This window comes from Triticum urartu, chromosome 7A (assembly GCF_056163025.1).
Source record: "Triticum urartu cultivar PI428250 chromosome 7A, HENAU_Tu73, whole genome shotgun sequence".
NCBI lineage: Eukaryota > Viridiplantae > Streptophyta > Magnoliopsida > Poales > Poaceae > Triticum > Triticum urartu.
The window spans coordinates 138,404,155-138,427,793 of NC_141879.1; the positions used below are offsets into that span (position 1 = coordinate 138,404,155).

Consider the following 23,639-nt stretch of genomic DNA (forward strand, 5'->3'; position numbering starts at 1 on the left):
GAAAGCATTTAAGCCCTGGTATCACCTGATACTCTCCCGTGTGTACTGGTATATAAAAATTGACGTCCTTTTCTGAAAAATGATGTCCCTCACCCGCACAAAAAAAAAAGAAAAAAAACGATGTCCCTGTATAGGTATAACTGTCAGAGAAAACACTCACAAATGCCAGATATTACAGTCCATGATTTAACCCCCGAGAGATTCCCGTAATCATCTGTCCCGGCCCACCGCGGGTACGTTCCTGCGCCGCGCAGGTCCGCGTCGGTGGCTTCTGCGGTTCTGCTCGCCAACTTGGACACAGACTCTTCCCTTCCTCTCCGCCTTTCCCGCTCCGGTTTTATCCGTTGCATCATCGCCGCACAACATGGATGCATGATGACGACGGCGCAGCGCCGCCGCCACATGGTTCACTAGCTAGTCTGCACGCGGATGCACCCCGCTTTCAGTCACAGCCCGGTGTGGCAAGAGAATTAGAACGCGAACTCTCTCCTGCGCTCTGATAAAAACTTGCGTGATTCAATCTGGACAAGCGTACTAATTCATCTGCCTGATGTCTCGAGCTCTTAAACATTGCGTTCATCTTACACATTGCTCGAGTTTCTTAGACATTGCATTCATCTTTTTTGCAGGGAAAATATATTTCATCAGATAGGAATACTGACCGGTGGATGATTTACTACCACATCAATCCCGTGCGAGTTTTTCTTTTCTTTTCTTTTGCGAGTAATTCCTCAGCCAAACGGCTACTCTACCCTGGAAGGCTGGAACCTGTATCCATCAAGTCACTGTATTTGCCTTGGCGAAATATAGCACATGTATAGTGCAATACATCATGTCATTTTCGTTGCAAGAGGCAATTCGTAAAAAAAAAATCGTTGCAAGAGGCGAAGAAATACCATGAGAGAAATGGTGACATGACGCCTTATATTTTAAAAATGAGTGAATTCCGGCTTTTACCCCCTAATTAACCATTTTTGACATTATTTGCCTCATTTAACAAATTTTCATCCAGATTACCCCATTTAGTAACAATCTTGTCTGTTCTTACCCCTTTTAAATTTTAAGAGCCTTCTTGCAAAGATCATGTTAATTTTACTTGAGACTAAGTGCCCAAATGTACATTTTTATAAAAACAAAAAATCCAATCCTATTATGCCAATAATTTTTTTTTGCAAGAATCATGTAAAACTGGTAGTACTAATTTTCAATGGACACACATCATTGGAGCCCACTAAAAAACACATGTACGACAATAGGACTGCAGACATGTAAAATAGACTGGTGTTTTTGTTTGATGATCTCCCAAAGCTTAAAATAAGTGGTTCCTCCGATGTTTTGCATCAAAGAAGAAAACTAAAATATCATCACATTAAACCTAGGAACCGAGTACGAAAGTGTTACGCGCCGGGCACGACCTCATCTGGCGCTCCCGCGAGCGGCAGGGGAGGCAAACCCTACCGCCGCCGCCAGGCCCCCTCCTCCCTCCCTTGCTGCCGCTAGAGTCCGCGGCGGAGCGACGCCCCGCCGGTGCGTAGGCGGCTCGTGTCGGCCTTCGATTCCTCTCCTTGTCGTTCGGGCACTACTTTGGTCGAAGGATTGGACCTCTCCAAGCTGCAGTCCATCGCTCGTCTCGCGCCCGATAGCAGGAGCGACCTCGTCTCACGCCCGGCAACACGACCGACCTCGTCTCATGCCCTACAACACGACCGAGCTCGTCTCGCACCCGATGCAACAAGACGGGTCGATGGAGGCTAGTTTTGGCTGGCCTATTGGGTCTCGGCGTTGGGGGCTACCCAGGGGTGTGAAAGGCGGGGCCTTTCCACTCGTCTCTTTTGTTGGGGTACCAGTGGGTCTCGGGTGAGGTGGTGTCAATGTCTTGGATGCCAGGGCGGTGGCCCTGGTGGTGGTAGCATGGTGCACATGGGTAGAGCACGTGGCTTGGTGTTGCCCGGTGCCATGGCCGGGTGGGCGGCGTGGTCGCCGGGGTGTGGCGTACGGTGGCGGTGAGTGTTGATCGGGGTGAAAACCTGTTCGATCTTCAGACGGACTGACGGCGGCGAAACTCGTTCCCTTCCTGAAGGCATCGTTGCGGCTCTCATTGCCCATCGTGTTGCCCCAGGGGAAACTCTGATCCTCAGGTCGGGTGGTGGTGGCCCTCTGGTATCGTAACCTTCCTGAAGGTGCCATCTTGGAGCCCACGGTTTGTCATATGCGGCTTCATCTCTTCGCGATGGCGTGTTCACAGTTGAGGACCCTGGTTGCTCTTGTAGTGTTAGGGATGGTGTTGTTGTGCTCAACGCCTATGTATCATGCCTTGGTGTGTGCATGTGGGACGAAAGCTTTTTTCGGTAACCTACAAACCACAACCCACAATGCAAAATTGAACGTACTTGACCGCTGAAGATAACTATTCCTCTTTCCCTCGATGTGGTGCGCACCTACCTGACAGCCATGAGAAAAAAACTGGGTGCGGCTAAACCAAGTGACCTGGTCGGGCATTGGAAAAAATGCCCAAAAATCTGATGGCAGGGAGTTAGCAAGCAGATCACTCTCAAAAACCTTACTGGGTAAAAACTGGCAAGACTTTTGCTAAATGGGGTAATTAGGATGAAAAAATGTTAAATGAGGTAATTAGTGTCAAAAATATGGAAGTAAGGGGTAAAAACTGGAATCCACTCTTTAAAAATTTAGCAAGAGTTGTACTAACCGGCCAACATAACTGGTTTGAAGCAATGAAAGCGCCCACATAATGCACTTTCCCCAGTAAATACGATTACTTTTATAGATCTTATCATACTCTCTCCGTTCCAAATTGCTTAAACTTCTAATCTTGTCTCTTGTTCAAAATATCTAGATTTCTAGTTTTTTCTCTGAGTTTCTCATACATTGTATTTTTTTAGAAACAGTTATTACAACGCGGACATGCATGCAATATGCAAACACTCACACCGTCACATAGATGAACCCACATGTCGTCTACTGAGGACCGGATTGGAGTTATGGAGATTCAAGATTAACAAAGTTACTGTAGACGTCTCGCTATCAACGAACATCGGCTCCCGTTTAGAAAATAATATGTATTAATAAGACACCAAAACGTTAAACCTAGGATTTGATCCTTAGTGAGCTGAGATACCATCTCCCTCCTAACCACCCAATCACTAATTGGTTCTCCCTCAAACATTACATTGATCTCAATAAAATCATTCTTGATGAAACATAGCACATGTATAGTGTCGTAAATCATGTCACTTCCGCCACGCGAAACAGAGATATGTTGATTTATTTTCTGAAGTAGTCGCGAGACAAAGAAACTATGACATGACACTTTGTATTTTAAAAAATCTACACGTTTTTTGTGAGGATTGTTACTAAACACTAACCGTCCAGCCTAATTGGTTTGAGGCATTGAAGGTCCCCACGTAATTCGCTTTCGCCGTGTAAAGATGAAAAGGCAACGGCTCATTTTGTTTTTATTATTTGAGGATGGGGTGTCGACCCATTGGCTGGGCAGCTGAGATTGCTGCCAGCCCATCTGAGTACGAATCCCGGCTCGGACATATGATGCTTGTGGAGTTTCTTCTATAAAAATGTCAACGAGGATTAGCCCTTGAGTTGGTTTTTTTATTATTATTTGAGGGTTTATCAGGTTCACCATTTAGTTGTGATTCGGAATTTTCTACGCCGCAAAACACCTCAAAAGGCCTCTCTCTCTCTCTCACGGATTTTGGTTGAAATGTTCCAACTATAATTCCATGGCCGCCACTTCACTGCATTTTCTTGGAGTTTCATTTACTCGCAAAATACGAAATTCTGACGCGCTGGAGCGGACACGATTATCCGTTTATCCAGACGTGTCAACACTGCACCAACCATTCATCTCTCTACCACAACCCGTGTGGTCTTGTGGGCTACGAAACCAAAACGTTCCTGTTACTGGTGGTAGCAACTAAGGAGTAGCAAGAAGGCCACGACGGTGACTGAACTGAACCCGCAACCTCCACCTGATGCTTATCTGTATTTGGACTTATCTTATCTTGTTGCCCAGTCACAGCTTCTGATTCACCAGAGCACTTTCTTGCGCCACGTCACATTCTCACATTGTTCCGATCCTGACAGTGCAGACGTGCAGTGTCCAGCACCAAAATGGGGAAAGAGAATTTTGCCTCTTGCTGACGAGTCCCAGCTGGGGTCATTTGCAAACCATCACAGTAAAATTCAGAACAACGACGGAAGCAGATTCATCCACAGATAACATAACATTATGGCTGGAACAACATTTACTGAATCTCTACGCCCTAACATCTCTAGTACAGTAACAAATATATTGATCCATGTTCCATAGGTACGACACGTTGGTTAACACAGACATCACCGACAAACAAACACCTGATGATACTCTCCACTCCTTACACCCAGACATGGGCCGGCACAGAAAACGCGAAACACTAAGCTCTTGAACACCTGAAATGAACATATCGACCACTGCATCGGCTAGACAGGGTGGCTGCTGGAAGGGATCGCGGGTGAATTGCCCGTGCCGAACGTATGTGACTTGCACGCGAGCCTCACGGTCGTATGGATCTGCGAAGGCTCAGCCATCGCGCCGTTCCCGTAGTCGCCGCAGGCCAGCCTCTTCGTGGTGGGTGGGACCAAGGAAATCCCGAGTTGGTTGATCGTCTCGATGTGGCGCGCCGTGAACGGGTTGTTCCACATGAAGGTGTTCATGGCTGGAGCGGCGAAGATCGGCTTCTTGTAGTCCCACGCCCGCACTATGCATGTCAGGAGGTTGTCGCATAACCCACCGGCGATCTGTGAAACTAATGAAATGTCAGCTTGTGCTGGGGCAAGAGCAGCTTGCTGTTCTCTTAACTGATTCAGGGATGCGACATCGAATCTAACGGTTCATGGAAGAAGAGATTACAGACCTTGGCCAGAGTGTTTGCTGATAAGGGGGCGATCACCATGATGTCTGCCCACTTCCGCAGCTCTATGTGCAGAACCTCGTCTCCTATCTTCGTCCAGGTAGACCACTCATCATCATCAGTGTAAAGAATGACGTCGCTAGGCAGAGATGATCTCTCAATAAAGTGCAATGATGACTTGGTCGCCACAGCTCGGACTTCCGCCCACTCGGAGAAGACACGACAGAGGCTCTCGAATTTTATAGCAGCTACACTCCCTGAAGCAGCAAGGAGGACCCGAGGCCTACTGGGTTCCAGCTCCCAGCTTTCCTGTACCGGTTCTGATGTAGCCATCTGCTTCACTTGGATTGCTCAACTGCATTTGAATTACAGGTATTCAGAGGATTTATGCTGGTACAGGAAAACATGATCCACAGTGCATACTCTGGAATCAAAATAAAGAAAATCAAGAGGAAAAATCGTTCCGAAGAAGCAAACAATATTTGTGTTGTCCCAAAATTCAAGCGGCCCTGAAATATATCTAGTATCGCTCAGAGAATGATACGTCTTCATCTGTTTTATCATCAACACAGAAATTAAGTATTGTCGGTCTGACTGGTGCAGTTTGGTTGCACTGCATGCGGGAACACATTCACATCCATAAAAACATAATTAATAGCTCGAATTCATCATTTACATCTTCTAATAGGGTCAAATGTACATTTGAGAGAAGTAGACACTGGAACGGCAAGGTAACACGAGATAATCAAACTAATAATCTGACACCTGATGTTACTATCAATATAGCATACATTCTGTATCTGAAGACCAAATGTGTACATACATTCACAAGTTCCTGTATGATAATTGTCGGATTTCCCAGGTTTATGTTACGAAATAAATCCAACGCTACCATGTTTCAGCTACTTCAGAAGCTCATGTCCAAATAAGGAAGTTGCATCTAGCATTTCCTGGGTTATTTTTCACACACACAAGAACACCATGCGGATGGAACTTGTTGTTTCCTTTCTACAATTTTACCATATTGACATTTGGGCTCCAATGCTAGTCGTCATAATTAACAATTTGGCATTTTCTACAGTTTGCAGTATTTGGCTGAGTGTGGTTGACTCTTGATGGTTGCTGGAGATGCTGGGACTTTCGTACTCTCATCAAGTCAATGATGGATGCATGGCATGAAACCATCAAAGATATTGTTGGTATGATTCAAGTTTCTAAAATTAACAAGGAATTCTGGTAACCAGAACTTAGCAAAGCTAACCAAGACTATCAAAGTTGTGGTGGCTGTGATTGCACATCCACGATCATCGTGGCAAGTTACCACAGAAGTCAGCCCACCAAAAACATGGTCGATATCTCCCGACAGATCAGATTGGGACCGGGTTGTTTCTGCATAGTGCATTTTGGATAATAATGCACATTCGGGGAAGGTGATTTCCACCTGATCTATGGAAACATTCGGATATCCAACTATAACTTGCTTTTCCTTTGGAAACAGCAAAACAATCTAATAAATTCAAGCAAAACCAGGTATTCACGCTTACGTATTTTGTACTAAAATAATAATTATTGTTTAACTGCTTGATCCAAATTTACTTGCTCAATTAAAATCTTTTAAATCGTAGAAAATAAAACTGGTCTAATAGTTCAAATGCTTCAATTTTTTGGCACTACTTCAGATGTACAGGACTATGCTTATGTCTGAACTATGTCAAACTTACTATGTGTAGTGTAAAAGTTTAGCAGCCAAGTGCTAACCTAACATATTACTCCCTCCGTCCCATAATATGCTCTTATATTATAGGACAGAGGGAGTAGAAGTCTCCCTAGATTGTAATCAAAATATAATACATATGATAGCAAAGGTACATATATGTCTGGCACGGCTATGTAAGGGTTGACAGATCGACTCCCAACCAAATACATCAAAGGAAGAACTAGGGCGCTGGACCTACCCACTCCGGTTCCTTCCCTAATTCCCTTCCCTGGAGACCCTTTGGTGGCCGACCCATTTCTGTTGCACAACAACAGCAATTGCTGCCATTTGTCTCAAATCACACACACGAAACTGCTGCCATCTAATGTAACTTGCATTTTGCAAACCCATGAAGCATATCAACATATAACTTACATTTTGTATGAAAACTGCATCAGAAAAGCCACTAGTCTGGGCATAACTACCCTATGATTCTTTGTAAGGCTGGAGGACACATGAAGCAGATCCAAATGGCTGCCCACGAATGTAACTTGCATTTTGGAATCACATGAAGAGAATCAACATATATCCTGACATTTTGTATGAAATCCACTAGCCCTGTATTTGGGGACGAAAAGCCACCGGTATTGGCAATAACTACTCTGTGATTCTGTATAAGCATGGAGGCTACAGGAAACAAATCCAAAAGGCAAATATATTACTGCAGCAACTTATGGGCCCATTTCTCACAAATTACGGCGACCGCAGCGGCGGCAGAGATTCAGAGTCCAGGATCTACTCACCTGAGAGGCGATTTGGTAGGAGCGTGGGCAAATAAGCGGTTGAAGACGGCGGCGGCGGCGGGAGGGGTCGGAGGGCGTCGTCGGCCGGCGGTAGGCGGAGGCGGAGGCGGCGGCAGCGACCGAGGCTGCCGGGAGCGGCGCGCCGCGGGCGGAGGGGAACTGGGAGCGACTGGAGGCGCTGGCCGCTGTGGAGCGTCGGGGCTTCGACTGGTCACTTCTCACTTGGTCAGACTCGGACTGGACTGGGCAGGGTCGTCGCTGGTCCGCTGTTGGGCCTTCCAGGCCGAAATCCTTCTCCCCTGCAGATTGGTGCTTCGGCCCTCTTTTACCAGGCCTGGTCGATCATATGAGTGCAAAAATATTGAGCAGAGACTTCTCAAAAAAGTATAAAATGGAGTAGACCTTTTTTTTTTCTTTTTTTGAGAACCTCGAAAAAAAGAGATAAAATGGAGTAGAATACACCAAAAAAACATTTTGTAGAAAAAAATTTCCCAAGAAAGTATACAATGTGAAACCAAATCATCAATTCGTGAATTTAGAGAGTTTTTGCACGACCGAGCCAAAGAAATAAATAATATTTTGGGTATATTCAGATATGTGCATCAGCCCTTTGAAGCAGAAGGAGCAATTGCGTGAAAGAAATGGCACTCTCTTTACAATGGTGCAACTCCCTTGTGATTGTTGAATCAGATTGCCTTGTATTGGTAAAGATGATAGGCAACAAAAATGGAGTAAGATTTTGCATCTCAATGCTGAAAAAGATTTTTGCATTACTCGTGTTAGCACAAGCCTGAACACTTGTAGCAGTTACATGCCTATGTAAAAAAAAGACACTAATCCCCGAAGAATGTTCGTTGCCACGCATTGGCGAACACGCGGGATGGCATTTTTAGTGCTGGGGGGTGGCAGTTTTCAGGAAAAAGCATGAAAATTTCTTATTTTTAGTGCAATTTTCATCAATAAGAGCCATCCTTTGGATTTGGACCATGCGGCTTTGGGGTTGGGGCGTTCGTTGGGATCTCACTCGCAGCAAACGTTCCCTGATATTGTTACGGAAAAAAGTTTGCATGTAATGAGAATAGTTGTGTCGCATGGATTGTAATACTCACTAGAATTTATTGAGTAGAGTCGGATTTTTACATACATGGATGGAGATCCAAGCAAAGGCAGAACTACAAATCATCAAAACACACTATAAAAGAGCAAAAATGTTTGCGGCCTTGTTACGCGCGAAGCACACCTTCGTAATACTCCCTCCATCCCACAATAAGTGTCTTAAGCTTAGTATAAATTTGTACTAGAGCTAATATAGTTATAAAGTTAAGACACTTATTTTGGGACGAAGGGAGTAGTATGTACAAAGACCGAAGGTGGTGCCTCTGCCTCATAATGCCAACACGATAATAAGTAAACCCTTTCACGGCCGACCCACCCACCGTCAGGTCGGTCGGAATTTCAGAACCCGACGGTGGCCATCGGCCCGAACGACGCGGCGCGGGAGCACTCGACGCCGGCGGGCGCGTTGAGGGCGCCCAGGAGCGCCCTGCCCTCGACGAGCTCGCGGAGGGCCCTGGCGTAGCTGGCGCGCAGCCGCCGCAGCGTCCGCCTGTACAGCGCCGCCAGCCACCGCACCCGCACCCGCCGCAGCGCCCCGAAGAGCCTTCTCCGCTCAGCCGACCCGCCGCGGCCGCCTCCATCGCCGCCCAGCCTCGCCACCGCCACCCTCTTCCTCCGCCCGCCGCCCCCGCTCGCCGCTGCCGCTGCCGACGCCGCGTCCGCCCTCCGGCGCCGCGGCATGCGGAACTGCATGGCCCTCCTCGCCGCCCCCTTGTCCACCATGTCGATCAAATCAAAATGTATGCTCAGGGTTGGAGATCAGCTCGCTCCCTCCCTCTCGTTTGTTCATGTTTCTTGCTATGCTACGTGAAGAAGCTATATAAGTGAGGCGCAAGCCGTAGTGCTCTGCCGTCATCTGCGTGCGGCAGTTGAATTTTTGTACTAAGATAACGAAATCTATGGCCTACACAGCTTTAGATGGCGTCTTTTCTTTTGGTGGAGGGGTAGTGCGTCCCACGGAGCGCTTAAGGGCCGGCATTGACCGCTGTGACGTCCATCCATCAACGTTCGAGCAGGTGGTTTAGTCAGTTGGCCTTGGCCACCACACAGTCACCAATAATCAACAGAGCAGGATGCCAAGTACAAAGCACAAACGCCCCCATAATCAGGATGCGCCAATATAGCAAGCCACTGACTCATACGTGTGCGTGTGTGTTCATGGTACTGCGAGACAAAAGTGCTGAGGAACTTGTGAATATGCTATTCCGAGCTCGCCTGTGGCTTGCTGCAACTGCAAGATAAGCTCGACAATGCGTCAGGGTAAACAAATCTTGGTTATGTACGAGCGACAGCCTGAGCTAAATTAAGATTCCGAGCTAGCTTAATCATGGGCGGGCGAACTGATCGTCATTGACTTGACGAGATGACCTGTTCATTTGTTAACAAATGTATGGAGGCTGCTGATTGAACCCATTTCCATGGGCTGCTGGAGCCTGTCGAGCCATTGAAATTGCCCAGACCCAGATTAAGAGCTAAATGGAGTTCATTGTGAGCTAGATGGAGTTGACAAAATTGATTAGAAAAGATGTAGGTCTGGGAAGGACAGCTAGGGTGGAATCGGCCATGCAAATAATGCTAGCAGAAAAACTCCCTCGTAGAATATCACTAAGACTTTCCTGGAAAAAAGAACAGAGCTAAGACTTATAAAAAGTCAAATAACTCCGAATACAATTTTAAAACAAGATAATATGTTGAAAAGTATTTTGCGGTTTGCTCAAATCGCCTTACCTTTCTTCATCTACGATTGTAATGCCATGTGGGTATGCAGTTATTGTTAACACACCACGCAATTAGTCAAAACGCCGACAAAGCATTTTTACTTTGCGACAAACAAAGCATATTCTAGTGAACCACTAAAAATTTATCAAAGTTTGTGAACCTAAATGAACTAGATCGATTGACAAGTAAAGCAATTCTAGAATTATAGTGTGTTTTCTCCTCAGGTACATAAGGCGTATCTTCTCTGAGAGAAGAAAACTCAAAATGTACATGTTCGTTTTCACATTAAATAATTACATATAATTTAAAAGAACAAATGTTTCATTTCGACATAATAATAAATAAAAATCATAGAAAATAAAAAATCCAGTACAATTTCTTCCTAAATTTTGGTCTTTACTCCTTTTCCCTGAAAAAAACAACTTTTTCTACAGTCTTTTTTTAAGGGAATTTATTTTACAGTCTAAATTTGTCCAAGACAAACTAGGGCTTAGTTTGGGCTTTTTTTTAACTCCGTCTCCCCACGAATTTAGGCCTAAAAGTACACACAATCCCAGCCCAGAACACCCATCGAAAGGCCCAATGAAGCCAGAACCTTCGCTACGAAGGCACTCGGTCCCAACCCAACCCAACCCAACAGCCAACAACTTTCACCAGCCGTTCTCCTCTGCGCCACTTCTGTCCTCCCCCTTCCCTCAAAATAAAATAAAATACTAAATAAATAATTGTCCTCCCCCACCTCCCACCACCGCAGAGATCGCCGGCGACGGCGACGCGATGGCAGCGTCGGCCCTGGCGGCGTCGGCGGCGGCGAGCCAGTCCATGAGGAACCGCGAGATCCTCGACGCCGTGGGCACCACCGCGGCGGCGCTCTCGCTCGCCGGCTCCTCCTTCATCGTGCTCTGCTACCTCCTCTTCCGCGAGCTCCGCAAGTTCTCGTTCAAGCTCGTCTACTTCCTCGCCGTCGCGGTGAGAGCATCGGATCTGGGAGCTTTGCTTGCTGTTTTATCGGTTTGGGATGCTGATTGCGTGATCTGGCGTGGCCGCGGCTTGGAATTTGGGGCTTGTGGCGCGATCTGCGAGCAGTGGTTTGGAAGTTCGGTCTGTAATTGAGCAATTTGTATGGCCCATAACGCTAATTTAGCACATTATAGCTCATAATGGTTTACTTTTTGGACGTACGAGCTGAAGTAGATGTGGAGAATTTGGTGCAGGAGGTAGTAAGGACCGGGATCTTCAGAAATGTGCGTCGAATTTTGACCCGTGATGCTTATTTCTGCCAGTTGGGGCCATCATAGAGTCATTTCCCCGATAGTTTCGTAGCTGCAGTAGCTTTAGCACGACACTAAGCATGTCTTACACTATGGTTAGCTTCAATTATTGATCAACTTAACACTTGTTTCATAAGATAACCGGAGAATGGTTGAGATCATGTGACCTGTTGCCATTCCCACATGGGCCGCTCCAGCTTAATGAAGCTAAGCGGTAGGATGTCTTCCACATATATCCTTGAATGCGGAAAAACTGGCATCCAATAGGCATTTCTTAGATTGTTCATTTGCAAGAGATCACATTGCCCCTAGCTCTATTTTGTTGTTGAATTTGCAACCAGTGGGATCTATGTTTTTAAGGCGACGCCTTACCGCCTTAGGGAGGGGGGGCGCTTTGGCGCCTAGGCGACGCCTAGGCGGGCGCTTTGGACGCCTAGGCGCCCAAAGCGGTCGATTTTCCAAAGCGGAGGGGGAGCGCTTCGACGCCTAGGCGTCGCCTTAGGGACGCTTTAAAAACATAGAGTGGGATGATGAGCATACACCTACTTTTGTTTTGGCGATAGAATGCGGAATTCTTTCTTAGAAAAATGAAGTACATGTCTAGTCAAGGTGCTCTGCATACTAGTGAAAGCATTATTTGAAGCAAGCTTTCTTCGTTGCTTTAACTACTGTATGCTTCAGTTTTTCTGACAATGTTCACTTCAATTGCAGGATATGCTTTGCAGCTTATTCACTATAATGGGGTATGTTGCTGTCTGTATAATTTTAATATACTCTCTGCTGGACGGAGTTGCTTCCTGTCTTTCTGATTATATCCACCTTTGCTAATAACAATGACAAAAAGCCACATCAACGTTTTATCATGGGTAGTATATATTTGATATTTCCCTACAATTATCAATAGGAGGGATGTAAACAGAATGTATAGCACTTTTTTCTGCTAGAACAAAACAGACTGTTCTTTGTTCTCTTCCGTATTTTACAATGATATTTGCCATGCAGCTTGATTGCTGGGTTTTGTGGCAGATTAATTTAGTGAGTTTGTCATGTGATGTTGTAGGGGCCCAGCAAATGCATTCTATTGCTTTGCGCATGACTACAGTGCACATTTCTTCTGTGTGGCTTCTTTTCTATGGACAACCACTATAGCATTCACTCTTCATCGCACAGTGGTCAAGCACAAAACTGATGTTGAGGAGTTTGGATTCATTTTCCACTTGTATGTATGGGGTATGTATGTTGTTCACCACTTTGGCACTTCTCTGATTTCTTCATGTTTCCAAATTACTTGCAGCGACCTGTCCAACCAGTTAAAAAACATGCTTTGAATAGGTTACATTTTTTAAAACTTCACAAATTCATAGCTGTGTCATCTATGTGTAGCTAATTTGCCGATGAATATGGAATTTTTCAGACAACATAGCTGTCAGTTGTGTTGGATGCATCATGCTATGTCTGTCTTAATATTCAGGTTGCTATATCTCATGGCAACATTTATGTATGGCGTACGTATGTAACCCATTTTTTGTGTAGCTATTTTCAACCCTGCCTATGCCAGTGCCAATTTCTGTTGTTTGTCCAATCAGATGCTCATGCCTATGTATCTCGAAAATGAGCACGAGTGATTTCATTTGCTGGCCTCAGATAGTTGTAACTGGTAATTAGCCATGTTAGTAACTTGTGCTGCAGATTTTGTCTATGTATCATCTGAGTGTACCGCCCTGGGTGCCCTTTATTATATTTTCGGACTAGTTCATATTATGTGTATATGAGTTGCATTAAACATAGAGCCTCCTTTTTTTGATTCCTCAGGAACTTCACTAGTTACAACTGTATTACGTTCAATAGGAAGTGATTATGGAAGGCCAGGGACCTGGTGTTGGATCCAGCAGGGAAGCACGGGAAAGGTACATCTTTCTCTTTTATTAAGAGCTTGTTAATTTGGTTATACACACTCCTGTTGCTTAAACTAAGATACATTTGATCCTATTTTCTTATATTATCAGTGATTGCAAGAACAGCTCAAATAGTTATCTTCCTGAATTCCACTGTTTCCATGTAGCATTTGTACATCATCCATAGCTGTTATCAAACAGTTCAAACTGCCATTCACCATTTATATGGACTAGATGACCCGTTGCGCCCATGGCGCAAAAAGCGAGAGTGAGCCAATCAAGTAAGAATAGTTTAAAGATTGATAATAAAATCCTTGATGCATAAGGAAATCGATGACCCACCACGCCCTTGGCGCAAAAAACCGAAGCAGTCCAAGAATTAGTACCATGTAAGATATTTCATAGATAGCATGCATTCTTAAACATAATGGTTGTATTCCAGTCCAGGGCAGCATGATAGTCTAAAAGCATCAAGAAGCAAGAAAAAAGGTTTAAAGATAGTTCAAATCCAAGAAAATCCTTAGGGTTATTTACAATAATTTATTTAGGTTGCTTTCATAAAGCATAGTGCGACACATGCAGTTAACTATATGAAGTGGATAGCCATCTCGATTCCTTGCTTCATGCGATGAACAAATCTGTGTAAGAATACACAGTGTTAACTTTGCCAATTTCACATACTTTGATTTTTCAAAAATAATATAGACCTTATTCGTTGGAACGGAGGGAGTATATGGATACAATGTGTTGGAAAGTTGGTAAAAAATGGTAATTAGATTACCTTAACATAGGTTATGGGAGTCATCACTGCATGTTCCATTGGTATCGAATATTACCTCGTCATCTAAGCAACTTTAAGGTCGAATCAAGCACATCAGTGCAACATCAGTTCAGTACTGAAATGTTAACCGCCTCTGAATTTTAACAGAAAGTATAACAGTGAAGAAACTTACCTGCAACGCATATGTCAGACAGATGTTCTCTTCGATGATGTCTTTGTCTATAGGCTAAAGCTTTCGATGCAGCATCAACCAAATCTTGTTGCTGCTGATATGCCCAAAAACAATGAGTTATAGAATTAGTCTGGTGTACACCAAGATAGTATTTTAACCTGATAAGATAAAGATACTTACCGTTCGCATAAATGCAATGCGCTTTTCCAAAAAAAAGCTCATTAAGTATTTTGGCTTCGAAACACTAAGACATCAGACCAAAGACAGTCCAGTTAGATTTTGTGGACGTGGAAGGGGGTAAAAGAGGCAATGTAATATTTTGGACATGGTACCTTCACTGAATAGTCAGCAAGATGTATTCTTAAATGTGCAATCTCTTCTTCATGTTCTTTAACCTTAGCAAAAAGCCTGTGGAAGGAGGGAAATATCTTCATCAGGAACATCAAATCCCATATGCCAGCGAGTACAGAGCAAGTGAATTATACATACCTGCTTCCAGATGATGTTTGAGCTCATCTCCATACCTTGCCTAGCTAAGTTGATCCCGGTATCATACTCTTCTTTGCCGTGCCTGAAAGGAAAGGCTCTTTTCTGTATCACACAGCTCTTCAGGCAAAAAGATGCATACATACAGGATAGAAAACGTTCAGGTGGCCTTAACACGTGGTGGAGGTACCTAGTTGGCGAGAGGGAGCGAGACGACAGGGTAGAGAACTGAGAGTGCACACCAGCCTCAGCAGCGATCTACTCCCCTGATGGCTTTCTAGACATTCCACTGGATTGGTCGTGCAACTTCTGCTCCCCACATTCGGCAGCTCCATTCTGATGACCAGGCAGAGCGCCTTGAGAACTCGGCAATGAAGAGTCACTACTGAGCAACCTTGGGTCCTCTGCCATCTTATTCCTGACCGACACGGTTGAGTAAGAGTTTCTGCAGGCCTCCATGGTGTGGTCCTGATCCAGTCTGGAGGAAGAAGATTGGGTTGTAGCCTCGGACCTTTGGTAGCAGAATAAAACATTATTATTTCTATCTGATGATAAGAAATTAGAGTAATATGTAGATGTAGTTGTGCGACATGGATGTGGTAACAATTTAATAATGTCTATTCTCGTATCGATGGGCAAAAGAGGAAAACCATGGAAAGCAAAGGATATAAAAATTAGCTCTCATTTTGGTTCTCAATCAGTTTTGGAATATGGTATCTTCCTACTATGCTCGGTTCAGTTGAGAATATAGCAAGAAACTACATCATCCTACTCTGTAATCTCTCTCCTTTATTTGTGTGTTACTCCCCTAAAGCCGGCGCCATGTGAAATCTTTCTCTACAGTTCACTTGTATATAGAGGGGACCAATTTGATCTTTTTCGCATGAATGCACCAATTTTAATCTACAACCCCAGATCACAGAAAAGAGACCAAGAGGATCTTTTAGCCTACACACATGATACATCTATAAACAGCAAAACTACTCTAGAAATCAACTAAAAGTAGAATGGCACCTGCATGAAACCAATCTGTTCTAACTTGAGGTATGTTATTAACCCCGTTGCTTGTTCCGACAAAAGACTGAGCCCTTCATAAAGCTTCTGGGCTACTTGCAGTCACATAGTGAGCCAAGTGAGTCAACAGATTACTACCCGTAAATGTTAACATTATAATAGCAAAGCACCTGAGTCAACAGAGTACTACATACAAATGACAGTAAAACATGGCAACCCAACGCCACCCTGTTGTTCAAGCATTTCTTTAATGGTCCAAACAATTGCTTCACCTTCACGATCAGGGTTAGATGCGAGAATCAAATTTTCTGCTTCAGATTAGCATAATGGGAAATAGAACTACTATTTATGAAGGACCAGCTGTTAAAGCCTGAATTGTTTTTAATAAAAATGTTATGTCAATTTCTTGATTTTCTCATCCTTAACATAGATATGTTAAGTGTCAGACCTGGGGTATTTTATTAAAAGCAGATTGTGATTTGAAAGAGTTGAGCCAGGGAAAACATTCCCACCAATTGCAATTTCTGAATAGGTTAAGAAAATGATAGCATGTGGGAGCACTATTCATGCATGTGAATCTGTAAATGTGACATTTTTGTTTATTCACAAACAAGGTACCTTCATAAGCACCATCAGTCACTCTTGCGATGGTGTTGTACAGGTCATTCACATGCCACCCTATTGAAATAATGGATAATCAAAATATACAGTTGACAGCATATACTAATCAGTTGTCTAGCTATCTTGCTCCCTGGCGTTTTTTCTCTCACTCTTCTCCCTCTTAATCTCTCTGACTTCCACCAACATGCGTACATATATATCCATCTAAAATGATCTGCTCTAGCAAAAAGCAACTGCAATGAAAATGCATTAGAAACTTAATGCATATCTTGTTTATGGCATCCTCCCAAGCCAGGAATCATACTATCAACTAAATCATAAGTGGAAACATGGGGTGGAGGTAGAAAAATTGCAACCTCGACATATCCATCTATAGCTTCTTGTTCATTCTTTCTGCATTTTCTTCTATTGCAGAGCTGCAAATCACACGGAAAATTAAGTGAATTAATTAGCTCATTTTAGCGAAGCACAAACAATGCCCGTCAAAAATAGAAAAGCAATGTACACACTAACCTGGCTGGCTGTACTCCTCCCCTGACGTTTCAACACAACTAAAACACTCCGTCCATAATATTTTTATCTAGTCAACATAGTAGTATAGCACGTACTTCATTTATCTTGTTCTTCGCTAACTGCATTAAGTTGGTTGCAGAGAGAAAACTAAAGCATACCCGCATCGATTCTTAACAACAGAAGGATGAAAACAGTGTGTCATTCATAATGCTTAGCCTAAGCAGCTGGACCGGAAATAATAAACAGATCCACTATAAGTACCATAGCTCATGGAGATGGATCTAGTAAAACAACAAAGAGGCACCCAGTAGTATGTGGGGCGGAAAAAACTATGCGGCACATGACAGCTAAACCAGCAAAGAAGAAACATGGCTTATTGTCTTACCTATTCTGAATTTCTATCATCTCAAATCTGTAAAGAACACATTTTTTGAACTTCATGAGCCGCCATTGTAACCAAGACCACATGAGTCCTGCCATAATGCCATTAACTAAATTATGTCATCACCTGATGTAATATATATAGGAGAAATTGTATTCAGACTTGAACATTGCTGAAACGGAAGAGGGATTAGTTAAAAATAGAAATCTAATTAAGTGGTTACTTTTGGCATAGCCACAACATATGTACTGACAGTGCAGGTCACGCCCAGGCGGAGGCCGAGGAAGAGCTCCTTTCAAAAGTACTGATCAAGGGCAAGAGCTAAATGTCAGGAATAAAAAGGAGCAGATAATCAATCATAAATTAGTTGTCACACGGTCTTCTAGTGGTTGTCAAAAGCACAGAGATTACCATGCATATACTAATCATTTGAATTTATGCCTTGTATTGTAGCACTTGATATTGAAGATGCCGAGGAAACAAATTAGAATTGTGACAACTGTAGCACTTGATAATCTAATTACTTGTATTGAGAAAACAAATTAGATTATCAGAGAATCAAAAAATCAAGGAGTAATAAACTCGAAGAGGAAGATGCCGAGGACGCAAATGGGCATCCTAGATTGGAGAGGAGGGGGGAGAAGAGAAGGGAAGGAGGAGGGGCACGGCTGCTACCTCTCAACGTGCGCGGCTCCAGAGGGTCGCTCGCCTCCACCCCTCACGTACCTTGCTATGGCTTGAAGAAACTTGGATGGCCACCATCTGCCCAATCGGCGAGCGCCCCTTCTCCCGCCTGCACGAGCCCGCCGGGCCCTTATCATCCATGGAGGTCGCTGTGGTTCTGGTTGATGCCCACAGGCCGCTACTGCCTTTCCGGCCGCAGCCAAGCCCCTGTCGTCTGCATCCAGGCCGTCAACACCTGCCTTGACCCGGCCACTGCTCCTGCTGCCGCTCGCCGCCGCTGCGGCCGTCCCGCTGGGCGTGGATGGGACAGGGGAGCGCATGGGAGGAGCAGAGATGCGAATGGGAAGTAGAGGGGACGTGAGGCTCGAGGAAGCAGAGGATTGGCTAGGGTTTTTACTGCACGCCCTGGGAATCGACCAACCCCACATCGCCCACGATCGCTGTAGTTAGGCCCTTTTTCACCTGTCACATGCGACGCACAGTCTGCAATGTTGGGCCCGCAAGGAAAGGAACCCCACCCGTCATCCAATGGAGCCTGAAAGCGAAATGTACAGAGCAACCAACGACCAGATTGTTGAAAGCAGCGTAAAAACGTATGACTGCGGTAGATCGTTCGATCCACATTCACTGCGCGAGAAGACCCTCCAGAACGGCGGGTTGCGTAGCGTCCTTTATATGTTCCATTTGTGACTTAGCTTGCTTGGACTACCTTCAGATTTTCAAAGACATTGCAATATATTGACAATCCATTTATATGGTCTTCACTCAGTCCCTGAGATGTAGAAATGTTTTCACTGTATCATCTTCTTAGCTTCCTTCACTAGAATGCCCTTTACTTGCAGATTTTACACTTGATTACCTTTTACCTTCCACTTTGGGGTGCCATTCTCTACAATGGGTTTACGTACTATCAAGTAAACCGCATGCTGAACAATGCGACACGGGTATGCATACAACACGCGTTCTGTTTACTGTTTTCTCTTGTATATTGACTATTGAGGGTAGGCTGACTGAGGCTTGTATTGTAGCACTTGATATGTTCTGCTCTTTCTGGCTGTATCGTCTGAGAAGTTTATGTTAATTTGTAGATGGCTGTTGGTATGAGTGATCGATCAAGTCAATCTGACGTGAGGGCGGACAAGAAGGTATATGCATGGTGTGCATCATCAGTTTTTAACCGAAAACAGACTGTTCAACATTGTTAGTCCATAAGCTCCTTTTATGTTTTTGTACTACTTCTCTATAAGATTTAATGATAAAAAATTACAGCTGCTTTTATTGTGAGGAATATGTCACTGTGTAGTACACTCATCATCATGCTACTTTGGTGTGTCCTTGATCAGCTTCTTACCATTATTTGCTTCCCTTTGTAGGCATTTAACCGGTGGGGTTATTACCCTCTGATTTTAATCGGTTCATGGGCTTTCGCGACAATCAATCGCCTGCATGACTTTGCTAATCCTGGTCACAAGATATTTTGGCTGTCCATCCTTGATATTGGATTTGCTGGACTTATGGTGAGTCCTTGGATGCTTTTGTCTTCCATTCTTAGACTAGATGCTTCTGGATTCATATGATTCCAAGTTGCTAACTGGGGTTCGTACTTCCTGGAGATACTGAATGAATCCATGTTAACGTTTTGTCATTCTATTGATAGTTCTACTCCAAAAGATGGGCATGCTTGCGTTCCAACATGTTTATTTCTTTATTTCTTGGAACGAGCCCATGCAATTGGCTTGTATTTGGTAGCCTTCATTATAGAACTAAGTTAGTTTAATAGATTAGGATAAAATCCACCATCAAAATTCAAAACAGGCCTTAGGGTATTTATGAGTTATGACTCCCTCTTGTTGCTGTATTTGCTGGAATCATACTGTTCATCTGTGCCTGCATTATGTACAAAATAATTTCGTTGATAGATTTATTACATAGTTCTCCTATTTTTCATCAATTCTCCAGACTAATGTTCCCCAACATTTTTAGGGCCTTTTTAATTCGATTGCTTATGGTCTCAACTCTTCAGTGCGCAGAGCAATTGCAGAAAGAATTGACATGTAAGTTGTGTTCCATAGACCAACTTTCCGCAACCATATGTTTTTTCCGGTCATGTACCTTGCGCTATTCTGGTTGTAGTTGGTAGTCATAAAGGATCTGTTTCCAAAAATTTCCAGGTATCTACCCGAGAGAATCAAAAGGAGCCTCCCTACTTTGTCAAGATTGAGAAGTCAACAAGAAAATGAGCTGACCTCTCTTATTGTTGAGAGTAATAACACTATAACAGAAACAACAATGCGAGTAACACCTAGGAGTTCTCTAGCTGGCTGAGTTTGTTCATATCTTTCGGGCTCTTTGTTCAGAGGAGGGTGTATTAGTGTGTACCATTTACATCACTGTAGGAGCAGATGCTTAGCACTTACACTGACCATTTGGCAAATCGGGGTTGTCCGCGGTACATAAGAGGTGGTTAGGAGATAGCCAACATTGGGTAGATACTCTGATGTTCATCTGTAGCCTGTAGGTAAGTTGGTGAGGTTGCCGTTATTCTTGCCCGCCCTCGTGTTGTACTTCTTGAGAACTCATCTCATCGGTTCGGCGAAACTGACTACGTACTGATTGCTCTTGTATACTAGGGTATGGTTTCTGCCCAGAATGTACCCTTCGATCTTTGCTTATAACAAGAAAACTGTCCCTTGTTTGTACTTTGGATATGAATAATTTACTTTTTGGCCACTTGACTGCATTTTCAGTCCAACAATTGTGAAGTCATGACAAATATCTTTGATAGCCAAGATTTTAACTTGTAGATTTGGGTTCTCATAGTACTGCTTCTTCTTTTGAAAAAAGCATATAATTTCCCAGTTTCAGCTCGAGTAGAAATGCTGCCCAAATTTGCTAAATGCTCGAAAGGGTTTATGCTCTCCACAAAAAAAAATCACTAAAGTAATTAATGCACTACTATCTTCCGCTCCGTTATACGTACAGTACTAAAAAAACAAACAGACCACACAGCGGATACTCATCAAAAATACAAAAAGAACAACTCTTCAACAATGAGTAGAGCGCGGCGGCGATCACTAGTACACTTCAGTGTTGGCATGTATCCTTCTATTGCACTTATCTACTCAAAATCCTTCCATTGGAAGACTTCACTCGGAAAATCAGAGGAAGCGTACTATCAAAACATGCAACCCTTCCTGCTCATCATATACAACTAAAAATTCTCAAATCCTTGCCATATATTTTCAGTCGTTGAGACTACATGGCTGTGGCATAACTGTCCCCAATTTCCTCCATTTTGCATTCTCACAGCTGCTCTCTGCATCACCACCTCCTCGCTTCAGAGTAAGCCTGACGTTGTGCAAGGCTATCCCATGGCAAGGCACAACTCTACTGCAACTGAGCTTGATAGCCTCTCTTGAGGCACTTGTCCCCCTAATGTTGTTAAACAACACATTGCTCACCTCCACGGCCGATTTCTACACACACAAAAAAACACGCTAGATTATATCTATGCGCACAAACAAGAATAAAACCAACGCAGTCGTCATGTTCTTTAATTTACCTGTTCATTACATGGTGTAGCCGAGTCGCAGTAGTTCTGGTCGATGATGATTGGGTTCTGCACATTATCCATCATCATGTTCTGGAACACGATGTTCTTTGCGTAGCCCCGCCCGCCCTGCCATGTCTTGATACGAGCCCCATTCGTCGTGCCGCGCAGTCGCGCCCCGTCGATGGTGATGTTTGCAACTTGGGCTTGAGAGTTGCGGTCGCCTAAGCTCCCGATGCTTATCCCATGCCCCGGTCCACACACGATGTTGTTGACATGTAGGTTCTCGGTTCCATCCTCGATTGACATGCAGTCGTCCCCGGTCTTGATTGCGCAGTCCATGACTTTGACATCCTTGCTATGGGCGATATGGATGCCGTCGGTGTTGGGGCTAGTGCCGGGTGCTGTGATTGACAAGTGGGACATCCTTACATCACTGCAATGTTCCACTGATATGTGGATTTGTTGGCTGTTCAACAGTTCTAAATTATCCACTCTCAGATTTGTGCAAGAATAGAACGTCAAAGCCTGGAATGTGAAAAGAAATTAAGATAGCCAATATGTAATCAAGAAAACAAGGTTACTAGATCGGAATATGCGAATTAAGATGATTGGAAGGTGCACTCACCGTTGGAGCTTGCCTGCATGGCTGCCAAGGAAAAGAAAAGGAACAATTCATATTAGAAAGCTTTCAGGAAAAAGGAAATCAAAGCTGTAATAGTTAAACTTTAAAGTTGACAGTGAAACATTGCAATTTTCTAGTGGTTTTTATTACTGCCCAACTTAGAAGCTCAATATACTTACGAGTTTTGAGTTTATTTTGCAGGAATCCTGCCACCAAATCTTTCCATTTCCATCAATGGTCCCGCCACCAGTGACGGTAAGACCTCTCACAGATCTGAACAAAATCCAGTGCCTAATGGTATCCTCTATCCAGTATGATCTCTTCGGAGGGGCTACCAAAGTACCTTCAATCTGGAATTTGGTACAACTCGTCATCTTTGTTTGCAAAATTTTATGAAAGAAAATAATGCATGCATGTTCTTGTCATTCATCTATCTCACCATTAACGTGATACTGGATTTGCATGGGCCGGAGAAGGTTAAATGCTTGGTTAGGTATTTCTTGCCCCCGGGGATGAGCACGATGCTAGGATTCAAAGAGGAGCAAGCTGCAGCCCACGCCTTTGACAATGCCTACAAAAAATATCCACTTCCATTTCTAGTGAAATGAATTATGCTATGTATTTTGGAAGAGGTGGTTTTGCACTATACTATACATACCTTTGTGTCGTCATGGCGTCCATCGCCGTAAGCCCCATATCCGAGCACACTGAAAACATGATTTGACTGTAGAGACCGGCCTCTATGGTGAGCCCCATTCGCCGAAGGGGCCACTTTCATGCCTCCCTTGGCAAGAACACAACACAAGAACAATGACAGCAGAGAGAAGAGGGGCACAATGGAGGCCATTTGTGCAAGAAGGAGAATGCCTTCTTAGTATGTGATGTGCTGTTGGTGCAGAAACTGATGGGATCAAGTAGTGCACCGTGAGGATTATTTATAGGCGCCAAGTTGGGTTGGGGATCCTTGGATCTTCTTAGCTCAGGTTGCTTCTGGTTGATTAGGTAAGTTGGCACAGATGTTTGGAGGGTGGCAGCAGAAGATTCTCTTGGCATGGGAGTCAAGATAAATGTGCTTGAAACATTATGTCTGCCGTTACATCCAACTGACCCAGTTTGGCTTGTGAGGTTATTTCAACACTAAGATCCTGACAGCAAAAATTATAGACACCTGGAGCACCCAGCCGCCCACCTGTGGAGACAGATCATCTGAAAATTGCATGCATTTCTTGGGTGCTGCACTCTTCAGATCCACTAGCCTCGCACGGACGTTTGAACCCTTGCAGCTGTATAAGTATAACCCACTGGCTGGTGGAAGTAATGAATCATCATGCACCTTATCAGTGCTAATGACAAATCATCAGGGAAAGAAGGCATGTGAATGCATTT

General features: G+C 44.1%; 4 protein-coding genes across 5 annotated transcripts; 1 reads left to right on the forward strand and 3 right to left on the reverse strand.

Annotated features, from left to right (window-relative positions):
• Positions 1–4,232: 4,232 nt before the first annotated feature.
• LOC125520565 (phosphopantothenoylcysteine decarboxylase) lies at positions 4,233–7,643 on the reverse strand. Its single transcript, XM_048685520.2, has 3 exons — positions 7,425–7,643; positions 4,929–5,280; positions 4,233–4,812 (listed from the first exon to the last, which is right to left on the reverse strand). The coding sequence occupies exons 2-3, from the start codon at positions 5,256–5,258 to the stop codon at positions 4,495–4,497; spliced, it is 648 nt and encodes a 215-aa protein (XP_048541477.1). The 5' UTR covers positions 5,259–5,280; positions 7,425–7,643; the 3' UTR covers positions 4,233–4,494.
• Positions 7,644–8,516: 873 nt separating this feature from the next.
• Positions 8,517–9,356, reverse strand: LOC125520566 (uncharacterized). The gene has a single exon (XM_048685521.2). It carries the CDS (start codon positions 9,261–9,263, stop codon positions 8,880–8,882), a length of 384 nt encoding a protein of 127 aa, XP_048541478.1. The 5' UTR covers positions 9,264–9,356; the 3' UTR covers positions 8,517–8,879.
• A 1,550-nt stretch (positions 9,357–10,906) lies between these two features.
• On the forward strand, positions 10,907–20,777 carry GCR1 (G-protein-coupled receptor 1). Of its 2 annotated transcripts, XM_048690541.2 has the most exons (9): positions 10,908–11,228; positions 12,242–12,273; positions 12,591–12,760; positions 13,343–13,437; positions 18,921–19,022; positions 19,167–19,223; positions 19,452–19,595; positions 20,062–20,132; positions 20,250–20,777. In XM_048690541.2, exons 1-9 carry the CDS (start codon positions 11,037–11,039, stop codon positions 20,401–20,403), a joined length of 1,017 nt encoding a protein of 338 aa, XP_048546498.2. In that variant the 5' UTR covers positions 10,908–11,036; the 3' UTR covers positions 20,404–20,777. The 2 variants fall into 2 exon arrangements, with proteins under 2 accessions (XP_087391875.1, XP_048546498.2); XM_087535749.1 differs by lacking the exon at positions 18,921–19,022 and having other exon boundaries at positions 10,907–11,228.
• A 201-nt stretch (positions 20,778–20,978) lies between these two features.
• Positions 20,979–23,100, reverse strand: LOC125525538 (polygalacturonase-like). Its single transcript, XM_087535748.1, has 6 exons — positions 22,912–23,100; positions 22,693–22,824; positions 22,433–22,603; positions 22,257–22,277; positions 21,641–22,156; positions 20,979–21,554 (listed from the first exon to the last, which is right to left on the reverse strand). The coding sequence occupies exons 1-6, from the start codon at positions 23,098–23,100 to the stop codon at positions 21,321–21,323; spliced, it is 1,263 nt and encodes a 420-aa protein (XP_087391874.1). The 3' UTR covers positions 20,979–21,320.
• Between the last annotated feature and the right edge of the window lie 539 nt (positions 23,101–23,639).